At 46.6% G+C, this 13,032-nt stretch overlaps 1 protein-coding gene across 1 annotated transcript in view; it reads right to left on the reverse strand.

Annotated features, from left to right (window-relative positions):
* The window catches only part of dock4b (dedicator of cytokinesis 4b), a gene marked incomplete at its 3' end in the record, with an annotated part of 139,743 nt that extends 134,062 nt beyond the window's left edge, over positions 1 to 5,681 (reverse strand). The window contains 1 exon segment of the mRNA XM_080538654.1: positions 5,549 to 5,681. Within this exon segment, the coding sequence (XP_080394780.1) occupies positions 5,549 to 5,585 (37 nt within the window). The 5' untranslated portion in view covers positions 5,586 to 5,681.
* Positions 5,682 to 13,032: the final 7,351 nt, after the last annotated feature.

Below are 13,032 nucleotides of genomic sequence, written 5' to 3' on the forward strand. Positions count from 1 at the left end.
GACTGGAATCCTGTCTTCTGATTGGTTGGCGGGACCCGCCAACAGCCCCAGCTGCCTCCTCCCCACCGAAACATATGCGGACAATTAGACTGCGTTGGTGTCGCCGGGGTCCGATGGGATTCGCCGATTTATTCCCATCAAAACGCCTCCCAGTCAGAGAGGGGGGGCTGTGAGGGTAAACAAGTCTAATGATTACAAACCTCCTTTTTACTGTGGGGCCTCTTGATGGGGGAAATGAACGAAAATTGCTTGTGGGTTCCTTGTGTTATTTTATAATATTTCAGTTCAGATTTAATGGAGCAGCAGTAATCAAATCAAACCAGACAGTACAGCAGGATCACAGCCGCGGCTGTGCATGACCGATATTGTAAATAAACACTAGGAAAAGCTCTATGTTGGAAGCATAAAACAACTATTTGTCTTCGTAAACGATGTCCATGGCTTTGTTCAAACTGTCAGTTATGGTAGGCTAACATACATGTCATGGGCCCGCAGGCAAGGTGGGTCTCTCTCTCTCTCTCTCTGCTACGAGAGATCTTAGAGACGTTTTTCCTTTCTCAAACATTCGCTCTCTCTCCCTCTCTCTCTCTCTCCCTCTCCCTCCCTCCTATGATCCCTCTGTGTCAATGCCTAATTCACCAGGGAGCTCCATTATTGACTGAGAGCAACCTCCTTCCTTGCAGACTGCCTCATCATAGAATGATTACATCAGGCGATGGAGGGATGGAGGGATGGAGGGGTGGAGGGATGGAGGGATGGGGGGATGGAGGGACGGGGCGACGGGGGGCTAGCCTAGCATCCCAGATGAAGACGAAGCAACGGATCAAGAAGCAATTACAAGCTGCGGGGGCGTTGATGGAGCCACACCCCCTCGTGCCCTGTGGGGTGGGGCGGGGGAGGGGGCGGGGGGTCATTGTGGAAGCAGGGGTATAATGAAGGAATGGCCCGCAGGCGCCTCTGTCCCCCCCCCTCCCCGCCCCCCCCCCCCTCTCCCCCCTCTCCCCCCTGCCAAACAACCTGCTAATCCCTTGGGGGTGGGGGTGGGGGTGGGGGATTGTGGGGGGGGTGGGGGCACGGGGCAGGGTAGCGACTACATCTCCCCCCCCACCCCCCAGACACACGCCACCACCCCTCGGCTCAGTGACACCCCCTAGGGGGCCGTGCGACAGCAGCCAGGGGAGCAGGACAGCCCCAGGCCTGACAAAGACCCTCCGCCTCAGACAGGCCTCTCTCCTCTCCCCCCTCCTCCTCCTCTCCCCCCTCCTCCTCCTCTCCCCCCTCCTCCTCTCCATCGCCCCCCGCAGGCTGCAGGGACCATTCAACGACACTTTACCAATGCTGCGCTACAACCTTCCATTCTGTTTACGACAGCCGCTTGAGGGGGGGGGGGATCTTTCCCATAGGCTCTCTATAACTAAACCTACGATATGAACAGGGGGGGGGGGGGGGGGGAGGGAATCCTAGGCTGATGTTTTATTCTGAAAGGGAAGAAGTGTTTTCATTTGAAGTCTTCTTGGTGGGAAAATTCATAGCGCCAACATGCATGATCCAAGGCACCTCATTAAATTGGCTTAATTATGAGTCGAAATTATGATGAGCAAATGACACGCTTGATTGGCTGCAATAGCAGCTTTAACGAGGGAGAGAGAGGCCTCTCCCGCTCACTCTCTCTGCTAATCATTTAAGACTATTTACTGAAAACCCCAATTCCAAAAACACAGACAATAATGCTCTCCTCTCTAAGTCTACGAGGGTTTATTGTTAGCTGTTGTGGATCTCGTTTGTGGAGAGATTATCCTCTGACGATTTCGAGCGTTCAGCAAAATCGTTTGTTGGCCTTGTGAAGGTGAGAATTCGGAGAAAAAACATCCTCGGGGTGTATTCAGGGAGCTGCGATGTTCACACAATGCGGGAGATATATAGAAATATAGCGTACTAGAGCAGACACGCCTCCCTACGTCTACATGCCATATATTCGTCCGTGTTCTACATAACACATTTCTAAATGTTGTGTAACATTCTGGGCCTCCTGAACAGGCCTCTGATGTCACAAAGGCGTCCCCCATCCACATACCCGGTCCGACTGTTCATTCATCTCCTCTCTCCTTTCTCCATCACCTCATGTTCCAATGAAACTAATGAAAAAATTAAATTAAATAAAAATAAAATCCTCTTGGCCATCTCCCATTCCTCCATTCCCTGATTCCTGAATGTTGATTAGGAATCAGATATTCACAGGGAAGTGTATCAATCTTGCGCCCCGTGTCTGGTTTAAAAGCTATAATCACTCAGATGGCAAGCTAATGGCTGTCTTAGCCCCGACTCTACTGGAGGCCAATCATATTTCATCCATAGCAGGCAGAGGGCCCTATCTCCTCCGCTTGGCACTCCTCCACACACACACACACACACACACGCCACGTCAAACACCGACACCTCCCAACTAAGTAGAGAGAATTCTAATCGAATTCTAATCTTTGGAGAAGAGATCAAAATGTTAATGTTCTGAACCATCCAAGGATTCTAATTTCCTCTTAGATCCCCTAGCCCCAGTTTAAAAGGGGGTAAAAAAAAAGAATGCTCAAATAACACATCAGTACTACTCGGTACATGAATAATGGAAACCAAAACCTTAGGACCTTTGAGTTAGAGGGTTAAAACCTGGGTTGTGTAAACGTAGAACCCAGAGCGTAAATAGCTGTTCCACTGAGACATGAATCATCTGAAATGGCATTCGGAGTTGAAGGAAGGGATCAATGATCGTCTAAATGTAATTAGTGGTGTGATGGAATATGGCCGCAGAATAGAGATGATAAATCATCACATTACAGTCATTTTTGCAGCTGACCGCAAATAATAATAAACAATGGTGACAAGTTGCACGAGTAAGGTATACATTACTCTTATACATATGTAATGTAAACAGTAGAGATAATGATGTGTTCACATGTTATTGCATCATACTCTAGTAAACACTGTAATTACATAACAACAGAGTTTTGTGTCGTGCGGTTTCTGTAATTATACAAGAGAAACTTGGACTGTTCCTTATTCCACTTATGAAAGAAAAACAAACCGATGAACTCATGACTCTCCAGTTGCAAACGGTATACAGTAGCAGGCCATCCAGGATTACAATGAGGACGTTCAACTTCAAAGACGCCACAAAACACAGATAAAAGACACGGTATGTTTACCTCAACTATCAGTTCCCGAAGAGCATCTAACCACTTCAATGGTACGAGAAGCATCTGCACTGAGATGCACAAAGGAATTTGTAAAGAAGTAGGCCTATTGATTAAGAAAACACCTGGCTGACCTTTCTTTGAACTACTGATTTCCCCCACGTAACGTGTTTAACAGCCAAAGAACCACTTTGATGTTATCTATGGACAATTTCTTCATCATTCAAAATATTTATATAGAATATGTCTATCAACCAGACATGACATAATTTGTTGTAGCCTGTGTGTGTGTGTGTGTGTGTGTGTGTGTGTGTGTGTGTGTGTGTGTGTGTGTGTGTGTGTGTGAGTGAGTCAGTGTTTCTGTGTGTGTGTGTGTGTTCATTCTGAACCAACATGTAACCTGAGTTACACAACAGGGGAACAACAGTGTACTTCCACAGTAGTCTCGGGGTCAGGGGGAGGCAGTAACCATTGCCAAACTCTCTCTTAAGCTGCTCTAATTAAAAGAGTCTTATTGCTCTTATTGAAAATGGGATAAAGACTCTTAATCCACTAAGACACTGACGGTATTTAGCGTTGAAAAATAAATAAATTGAATGTTATACAACCATTCGCCTGCACTGAACTTTGAGAGCTTGGGTTGGAAACGAGGGAGTTTGCATTATCTTACCTCTGAATCTTTCAAACTGGAGTGAAGATGGTTCTCACACGGACCTTTACATTATGCAGTAAACCAAGCAAAAACCCTGTTGCCCAGAACACATTTGACAGGGAAGGGCACGCGCACACACACACACACACACAGACACACACAGACACACACACACACACACACACACACACACACAGACAGACACACAGACACACACACACACACACACACACACACACACACACACACACACAACAGGGGAGAAAGGAGCGAGCCCAGTTACTGACCAGAAACTAGCAGTGACAGAGAGAGGAGCAAAGGGCGGTTTACGGTTCAGTGAGTTCCTGAGCTTTCAGGTCATGACAAGGTGCCCCCAGAGAGGTGAGAATACATTTAACCTGCTGTAAGTGATACATACATATTCCTCCGTATAGAGCCTATGAGCAATTTCATGCAATACTGAGTACCAGAGTATAGGCAACGCTGGAGGCTGGGTAAAGAAAGCAACGCGAATTAGGTAAACTGGACATCCACAACATCCCTGAGGGGAATAACTATGTTGACGTCGCTGATAAACCTCAAAGGGGTATTTTGACAGATAGAGGGAGGGGAGGGGAGGGGAGGGGGGGGGTACAGTGAATATCAAACACTTCGATCAAATGATCAACTGTTCTCATTATCTCCTATGTAGTTGTTTTTTTTTATCACTGGCGTTGTTTCTCTGCTTGTTTGTCTGACTTCAACGTGTCGTGACGTTAGAATTATAAGGTTCTATCTCCCTTTTTGTCAAAATTGAGGTTTTTTACATAATCTGATCCATTAGGTGTTTATTAATGCCTGTGTGGTGTTCTTTTTAAAATGTTGACATTTTTTTGTTAGTAATTAATAAAATACAAAGGTTCCATCTCACAAAACATAATGGAATGTAAAAACTTTGACGCTCAATATCTCTGAACTACCCTAAACGGAGATAGAACCTTATCATTCTGAGCTCACGGAGTGATCTACGGCTATGATACCCGAGACTCTCCAAACAAACAACGCACAGTAGGAGACATAGTCGCATTTTCACCGAGAGAGATAAACAAGGTTCACTGCGATTTAAAGAATGTCAGGAAAAAACCCATGTGCGCATATTTCCCCCCCAACCTTTTTTTTGGGTTGTTATTCTACATGATGTTGTTTATTTCAACACAAACAAATAACGGTACAACGCACTGCATTGAGCATATCGTTTTTTTGTTTTGACATTTTTGTTTTGTTTACATTCATTAAATCGGACACAATGTAACAATCCTAAACAAAGCACAACAGCAGCGCACAGCGCAGATATAATAACGCACTGGTCACAGCAGAGAGGAGTGTGTGTGTGTGTGTGTGTGTGTGGCGAGTTTATTTTATAAGTGTGGAAAATCATAATGTATTCATATCCGAATGTATGGAGGACATAGAGGGGCTACACCATATAGCCGGAGGAAATGCATGGAAGCGCACACGTTAGTAAGGTACTACCGTTATACAGCAGAAAGAGAGAGTCTAGTCCACTACTACTCGCTGCTATGATATCAATAATAATAAGAATGGAACAACATGAAATAGCTGCCTATTATTCTCATTACCACTCCGATCTCACTCATCTTATTTTCTGCGAGTGGAACAGATAGGCGCGACACTGTTTTAAAACATATAATCATAATAATAATAAACTTACCGACGCCGTATTTCTCGTGTTCTGTCGGGTTCCACATGTTTAGAGTTGTTACATTGAGGTGTTTTGTCGGAATAGCAGCTCGGTACAAAGATTTCGTGCTCCGTAACGCATTTCTCTATTGGGTTCCTTTCCTGCGCTCCGGAGTCATTGTTCAGATTGCAGGAGAGAAGCAGCGGCTACTGTATGTTCATAGTAGGAGTGGGAGCCAGAGCGGAGTAGGAGCCCGTTTGCATTGTGGGGCTTGTAGTCAAACTGAATGACGTAAACAAACGTAGAAAAAAAAAAAGGACTCCGAGTCCCACAAAGCCACCCCGAGTACATCTGCAACGTCTGCAGGAAAAGTGCAGTATAGAAATAACGGTTGTTATTATTATCAATATACATTGACACATATTACTCTGCTCGTGTTAGACATCAGTGTCGTTATAGTGGTGAATGTATCCATGGGGGTAATATCTCCCTTTGATGTTGCTATCATGGACACAGTGAGAGAGAGAGAGGGGGGGTGAGGGTGAGAGAGAGAGAGGTGGGGTGAGGGTGAGAGAGAGAGAGAGAGGGTGAGAGAGAGAGAGAGAGAGAGAGAGAGAGAGAGAGAGAGAGAGAGAGAGAGAGAGAGAGGGAGAGGGAGGGTGAGGGTGAGAGAGAGAGAGAGAGAGAGAAATGGATAGAAAAAAGATAGATACAGTAAATAGATAGATGGACATCAGTGTCGTTATAGTGGTGAATGTATCCATGAGGGTAATATCTCCCTTTGATGTTGCTATCATGGACACATTGAGAGAGAGAGAGGGGTGAGAGAGAGAGGTGGGGTGAGGGTGAGAGAGAGAGAGAGAGAGAGGGTGAGAGAGAGAGAGAGAGAAAAAAAAAGATAGATACAGTAAATAGATAGATGGATAGATAAATAGATGGATAGATACTACATCAACACAACATAAGCCAGTAGTAGTCTATATAGAGAGCATATGAAATTGTAAACGATTAAAAGAGAGACAGTCTGAAGCTGCAACGCTTGCAGGAAAAGTGCTATACAAATAAAAGTTATTATTATTATTATTATTATTATTATTATAAATTATTATCCCTCTGTACGTAGTGTTCTGGCTACCTGAGGTTACCGAGGTGGCTCGTTGACGACAGTCAGAACAAAACGGTTCTAACCTACAGATCTAGTTCGACATGGAATCCAGGAGGGTTCTTCAAAGGGGTTCGTCCACAGATGCCGTGTACGTGTCTGCTGACATAGCCCGTATCTGACATGCCAAGCGGAGGAAGGTCGTGCATTTCAAACCGGGGTTGCGTCCCCTCTTACAGTGAGTCTTGATGGCCGGGGACTGGGCCCATAAAGTATGCATGAGAGGGTGTGAGGACGACCTGAGGGCATTTCGATACACCGCTATGAGTTCAGGGATCAGTTGGGGGGGGGCGCTATGATGCAAAGAATTAATGGTGTTGCCCACAGACCATGTTCATGTTTTGATCATCTGAAAAACTCAGTTCAGTCCCTCACTAACTGACTCCTGAGTAGCTGTAGGTCAAACGCGTGTTTGATAGCATTCCTCGCTCCGTTCCATGCGTTACAATGAGCCCAGTGTCCTCTGGTTTCTACCTCCCGCGGCCTCCCTCGCTCTCTAGGATACACCACCACGGCGGCAGAGCCAGCTTGGAGCGGTAAGGCTGTGGTTCCCTCTGCTACCAGAGATCTTAGAGATGTTTTTTTTCCTTCTTTTTTCCTTTTTTTTTTTATCAAACACACACTGCCCTGAAGCTAGTTCTCTCTCTCTCTCTCTCTCTCTCTCTCTCTCTCTCTTCTCTCTCTCCCCCTCTTTCCACCCCTCTCTCTCTCTCCACCACCCCCTCCTCCTCTCTCTCTCTCACACACACACACACACACACACACACACACCACTAAAAACACTTATGGACGTATAGCCTTTCACACTGTTTCACCACAGTTCAGTAAATACAAGTGTTTACCAGAGAAGAAGGAGGAAGATGTTAGAAGAGTGGTCGGTCCTGTCCGGGTTCCACGGTTCATCCCCCAATCCTCCCTCCTTCACGGTCTTCGGTCTTCCCCGGCGCCTCGATGGGGGAGCCAGGCGAGATATTCAGCAGACCACTCAAATATGAGATGAATTAATCATAAGCAGGAGAGAGAAGCAAAGAGTAAAAACCTTCCGGGTACGCTTTTGTCACGATCAGAGATGTCATAAAGTGGAAACGTGAGGCTCTTCCACATGAATGAACGCCGCTTGTTCGGGTTCAGTCACGCCTGGGGTCGCCGAACGAGATGTGAGCAAGTACTATCATGAACGAGAGTAAGAGAGACATCGACCGTTTGACTTATTGACCATGTATTCATACTCTTGTAGCCATTGTGTATTGTGTATAAGGATCCCCCGTGAGCTCTCGCTTCAATGACCAAAGCTTTTCACGATAGCGAGCAATAATTCAACGTGTGCATAATACTTCAGGTTCAGGTTCTAAACGTCAACAGTGTATAGTGTCCTCTACCGTGCGGTGTCCCGTGTGACCGAGTAAGATCAGGAGCTTGGAAGAGGAAAGATGGCAGAGAGGAGAAAGGGATAGAGAAAAAAGAGAGAGGGAGAGGGTATGTTGAGTTCTAGTGAAGGAGAGAGAGAGAGAGAGATAGAGTGACAAAAGATGGAGAGAGCACACGGGGGGGGAGGAAAGAGATAGATAGAGAAAAGAGAGTTGTGGAAGGTCACAGAAGTTCACGCAGTCAGTGTGATTATGATCATCACATTACCACACAGTCTAGAGGACAGTCACACTCAGTGACACAGCTTGCTACCATATGGTCCCTGTTAGGACAAAACATTCCTAGCAGGAATAGTTGTTGTGGGATGAGAGAGGATGTTGTGCACCGCAGAAAGTCCCACTAACCCAGATAAGCCCTGAGGATCGCACAGCCCTTCCAACCACCCAGCCCACCAACCATCCCACCAATCATACAGCACCCAACCATCTCCATCTCTCCTCTCATCTCGCTGTGGAAAACGAACACAACATTCAATGAAAGGCGGAGAACAGAGATGTGGAGGGAGCGGGGGAGAGGGGGTGGGGAGAGGAGAGGGAAGAAGAGAAGAGAAGGGGAGAGAAAAAAAGCGAAGAGAACAAGAGGAGGGAGATAAGTACAGTGTTTCTTAGAGGAATATTGCGAAATACTAAACTACATTTCTTTGTTTTCGCCTCAAACCACAATGTTTATTTGTTTTACGAGAGCAAGCTCTGTGTATCGGTTGGGGACAGAACATGCACGACCAGTGATGCATATATTCAACGCGACTCCTAAAGCTTTCAAGTGTCCCCCCCCCCTCTCTCTCAGCAGGAGGGGCCTAACTATGTGTTTTCCTCTTCTACAAAGAGAATTCCTGTGGCGTATCGTACGCGCCCCCTAACTAGTTATGTTTGGCAGGTCGAGGTGATTTAGTTTTGATTTACCGTGCTAGCTGTGGCCGCTAGCCAGCTAGTTATGTGAGATAACGCCGGGTCTGGTACTCCCAGGGGACCCCTGCTTATCTGTCTCTCAGCACTTCCGCTCTGATTTACTGTAATTGACACCATGCTATATTGGTGCCCGAAGGGGACCTCACACACACACACACACACACACACAAACACACATAAACACACATAAACAAACACACACACACACACAAAACATACGCACACGCACATAAACAAACACACGCACATGCACACACACGCACACACACACATACACACACACACACACACAAAACCCTCCCCCCTTATGCAAACTAACAGCAGGCAATTTCCTCTTCCACCAGTTGAAATGTCTAAATATATCTACACAATCAACACATTAATATTATGCATGGATCTATCTGACCTCCCCTCTGTTAGTCATGGAAACATCTTTCACAGCAGCTCTCTTATGCCGTTTAAGAGGGTTATATTTCCGGGATACATTTTCTACTGATGAAGGATTTGCAAATGAAAATGGCGACCTTGGTCGTGGCTTTATAACAGCAGAGAGCAGAGTACCTAGACAGCACATTCAATTACTGTATTGGCCCATGTGGCCTTCATGGAGATTAACTGGTCTGCACTTATAGAAGTAATGCCTGATTATACTATAATCCTCCTATAAAAACCTATTAATATGGCCAGAGATTTTTTTATATTTCTCATGTACACAAACAAGACCATTCTGGTCCACTATCTCTCTTACTGTAATCATATATTTAATATGGAATTGATTCAAGTGGTGTGAAATATGTGTGGTGTTTGTGTGTGTGTGTGTGTGTGTGTGTGTGTGTGTGTGTGTGTGTGTGTGTGTGTGTGTGTGTGCGTGCGTGCGTGCGTGCGTGCGTGTGTGTGTGTGATAACCTCACACAGCCTGTCAACGTTCCTGTCCATCAAACTGATGTAAACACTCAAGCCTACGGTATGGATATAGGATATGCATCATAAGCTTCCTAAGGATCTGAGTATCTGCTGTGTGTGCTATCACATATGTCACTCCTCTCTTCCCCCTGTAGATGGGGCCTCCTCATACATCAAATCCATGTTTCGCTCCGTTGTAAAAATAGATCTCCTTCTCATCTTCCCTCCCTCCCGAGTGGAGCGTCAACATGGCCGACACCGTCGAGGCCGACGTTCTCAGTTCTCCACAGACCTGATGTGTGAAAACGCATTAAAGAAAGGAGAAAAAACACGATTCTGCTTACGCCGAAATTAACTCGAGCGCTTTGCTGTTGGAAATCAAATCAAATCCTGTGCATTCCTCGTCGGACGCGACGGATAAAAAAAACATTTAGCTAACCGTCCAAAATAAGCAGTCGCGGCGGATCCAATTATTTTCGGTGTGCCCCTAACTCATGTTTGTACTGTAGGGGCCATTTATTTATTTCACAGGAGCCAGACTTTCGCTTGCAGAGGAGCGTGGCGGCGGCGGCGGCGGCGTTCATCCTGTAATCCTATCTGGACCGACGCGGAGCGGGGAAAATGTTCCTTTCAACGCCACGGACCTTCCCTGGGCAGCCTATCACACACAGATTAGCATGGAGCCACGCTTCCAACTTCCTTTCATATACAGTACACACACACACACACACACACACACACACACACACACACACACACGCACGCAGGCAGGCACACACACACACACACACACACACACACACACACAGGCAGGCAGGAAGGCACACACACACACGCACAGGCAGGCAAGCATGCGCACACACACACATGCAGGAAGGCACACACACACACACACACACACAGGCAGGCAAGCATGCGCACACACACACTCAGGAAGGCACGCACACACACACACACACACACACCACGCGCACACACACACACACACACACACACACACACACACACACACACACACAATAAATCACTCTGGCTAATCTAAAAAAGAAAACTCAGTAGAGATACAGTCCAGGCCCTGTGAATGAATTCTACACAACAAAAGCCATGTTATGATTTTTCTCCTCAGAATGGACCATTGACTGGTGTTTGAACAGTGGGTGTGCCTGCCTACCTGCCTGCCTGCCTGCCTGCCTGCCTGCCTGCCTGTCTGTCTATCTGTTGTCTGTCTGCCTGCCTGCCTGCCTGCCTGCCTGCCTGCCTGCCTACAGCCTGTGCTTGCGACAGTATGACTGTGTCTGTGACTAAAGGCGGCTGTCTCTGCCTCTCTCTCTCTCTCCCTCCCCGGCGGCACCCATATCTAACCACGCTGTTGCACTCGCCGGGTGCAATACCGTAGGAAGGAGCCGGGCCACCTGGACCCCCACCACGCCCACCCGCAGGCTGCCCACCCCCTCCCACACCCGGGCCGGCCGGCCCCGTCACCGGGCAGATGGCTGTCTTAAAGGAACTGGGAGGAAGTTGGAAGAGTTTCCAGTTGTCGTTCCCTCCCCGTACCAAAACCAACCACCTACCATGCCCTGTCGCTAACACCACCACTACACACACACACACACACACACACACACACACACACACACAAATACCAAATACATAGTAGTCTTATAGGTTGTCACACACACACACACACACACACACGAATACATAGTAGTCTTATAGGTTGTCACACACACACACGAATACATAGTAGTCTTAGAGGTTGTCATACACGTACACACGTATACACACACACACACACACACACAAACGCCCCCTGTTATTGCTCCACGTAGACTGCTGGACTTAGTCACATCTCTCTAAATCACTGGTCTGGTGATACACAGCACAGTCATATTTGTCATTTGCTCTCTTCAAGTCGGTGGTGTTTTTCCTCTTGTGGGATTGTGGTCAGAGGGTGTTGGTGTGAAAGCGTGAAAACACTGCAGCCAGTACCGAGAAGAACTCGCTGCCCACCACACCTACACTGCCAGCTTATCCGTCACACCGTCACAAACACAAGTGGGTGGCCAGTAGATTCTGTACCAGAGGGGGAAACACGTCATGTCAGCCTCTGTGATGAAGCCCTCGGTCTGTCGTGTCGCCCTGTACGGTATCATTAGGAGGGCTTGTGCGTAAATAGTATGTGGCGTAAATGGCCTAAATACATGCTACTGATGCCTGTCATTTCAATTACTGTGTAGTGTAACACCCATGGTCGTGCGTACGGACTTCGTACCTCGAGGGATTGAAATGAGACACAGGAAACCGGTCGGCCTCTGATGTCGTTAGCTTTTAACGGGGCACGGTTCGAGGAAAGAACACGCAGTACATCAGAGCACATCAACAAAAACAATTCGTATTCAAATGAAAACAATCAAGGCGAATAATGAAACATCACCCTGTTTTCGAGCAATACTTTAATATTCTAGATTCCGGGGGAACAACAACACACAGTGCATTCCCATTACTTTGGCAATCATGTTTACAACTACAGGAAAATGAAATGTTTCAAATGTATTATTAATATTTACACACCATAGACAGAGGATACACTGAATGAGATACATATATTAATGTTGTGTAGGAGATGTTTACAAAGGGCTGTGTGCTGCAAGCGGAGCGCATAGCTCTTAGTCTCTACACTGTAGCACTATGCACAGATGACTTATGAGGACAACAGACATGTCAACAGATTTATTAACTGCCACGGCCGATGGAACACCCTGGATTTATGAGAAAGCAATATCACAGCACAAGCACTCTCATAGAGAGCATGTGTGCCATACTTCAAATACAGTACGACATAGTGCATACTGTATAGACATTAAACCTGGATACATAGTAGTCCTATAGGTTGTCTCTCTCTCTCTCTCTCTCTCTCTCTCTCTCTCTCTCTCACACACACAGACACAGACACAGACGACACACACACTGAATATAGGTGTACACATTCAGTGCTTGTTCATATAACCTTCATGTGGGATATTATTGTCGACTGACTCTACACCTTGGGCAGGAGAGTGTGCCGCATATTTAGCCGACTGTGACAGTGTGTGCTGCAGCTACAGTTCAGTGGA

The sequence above is a fragment of the Nansenia antarctica genome (assembly GCF_963989245.1).
Source record: "Nansenia antarctica genome assembly, chromosome: 8".
Lineage (NCBI taxonomy): Eukaryota > Metazoa > Chordata > Actinopteri > Argentiniformes > Microstomatidae > Nansenia > Nansenia antarctica.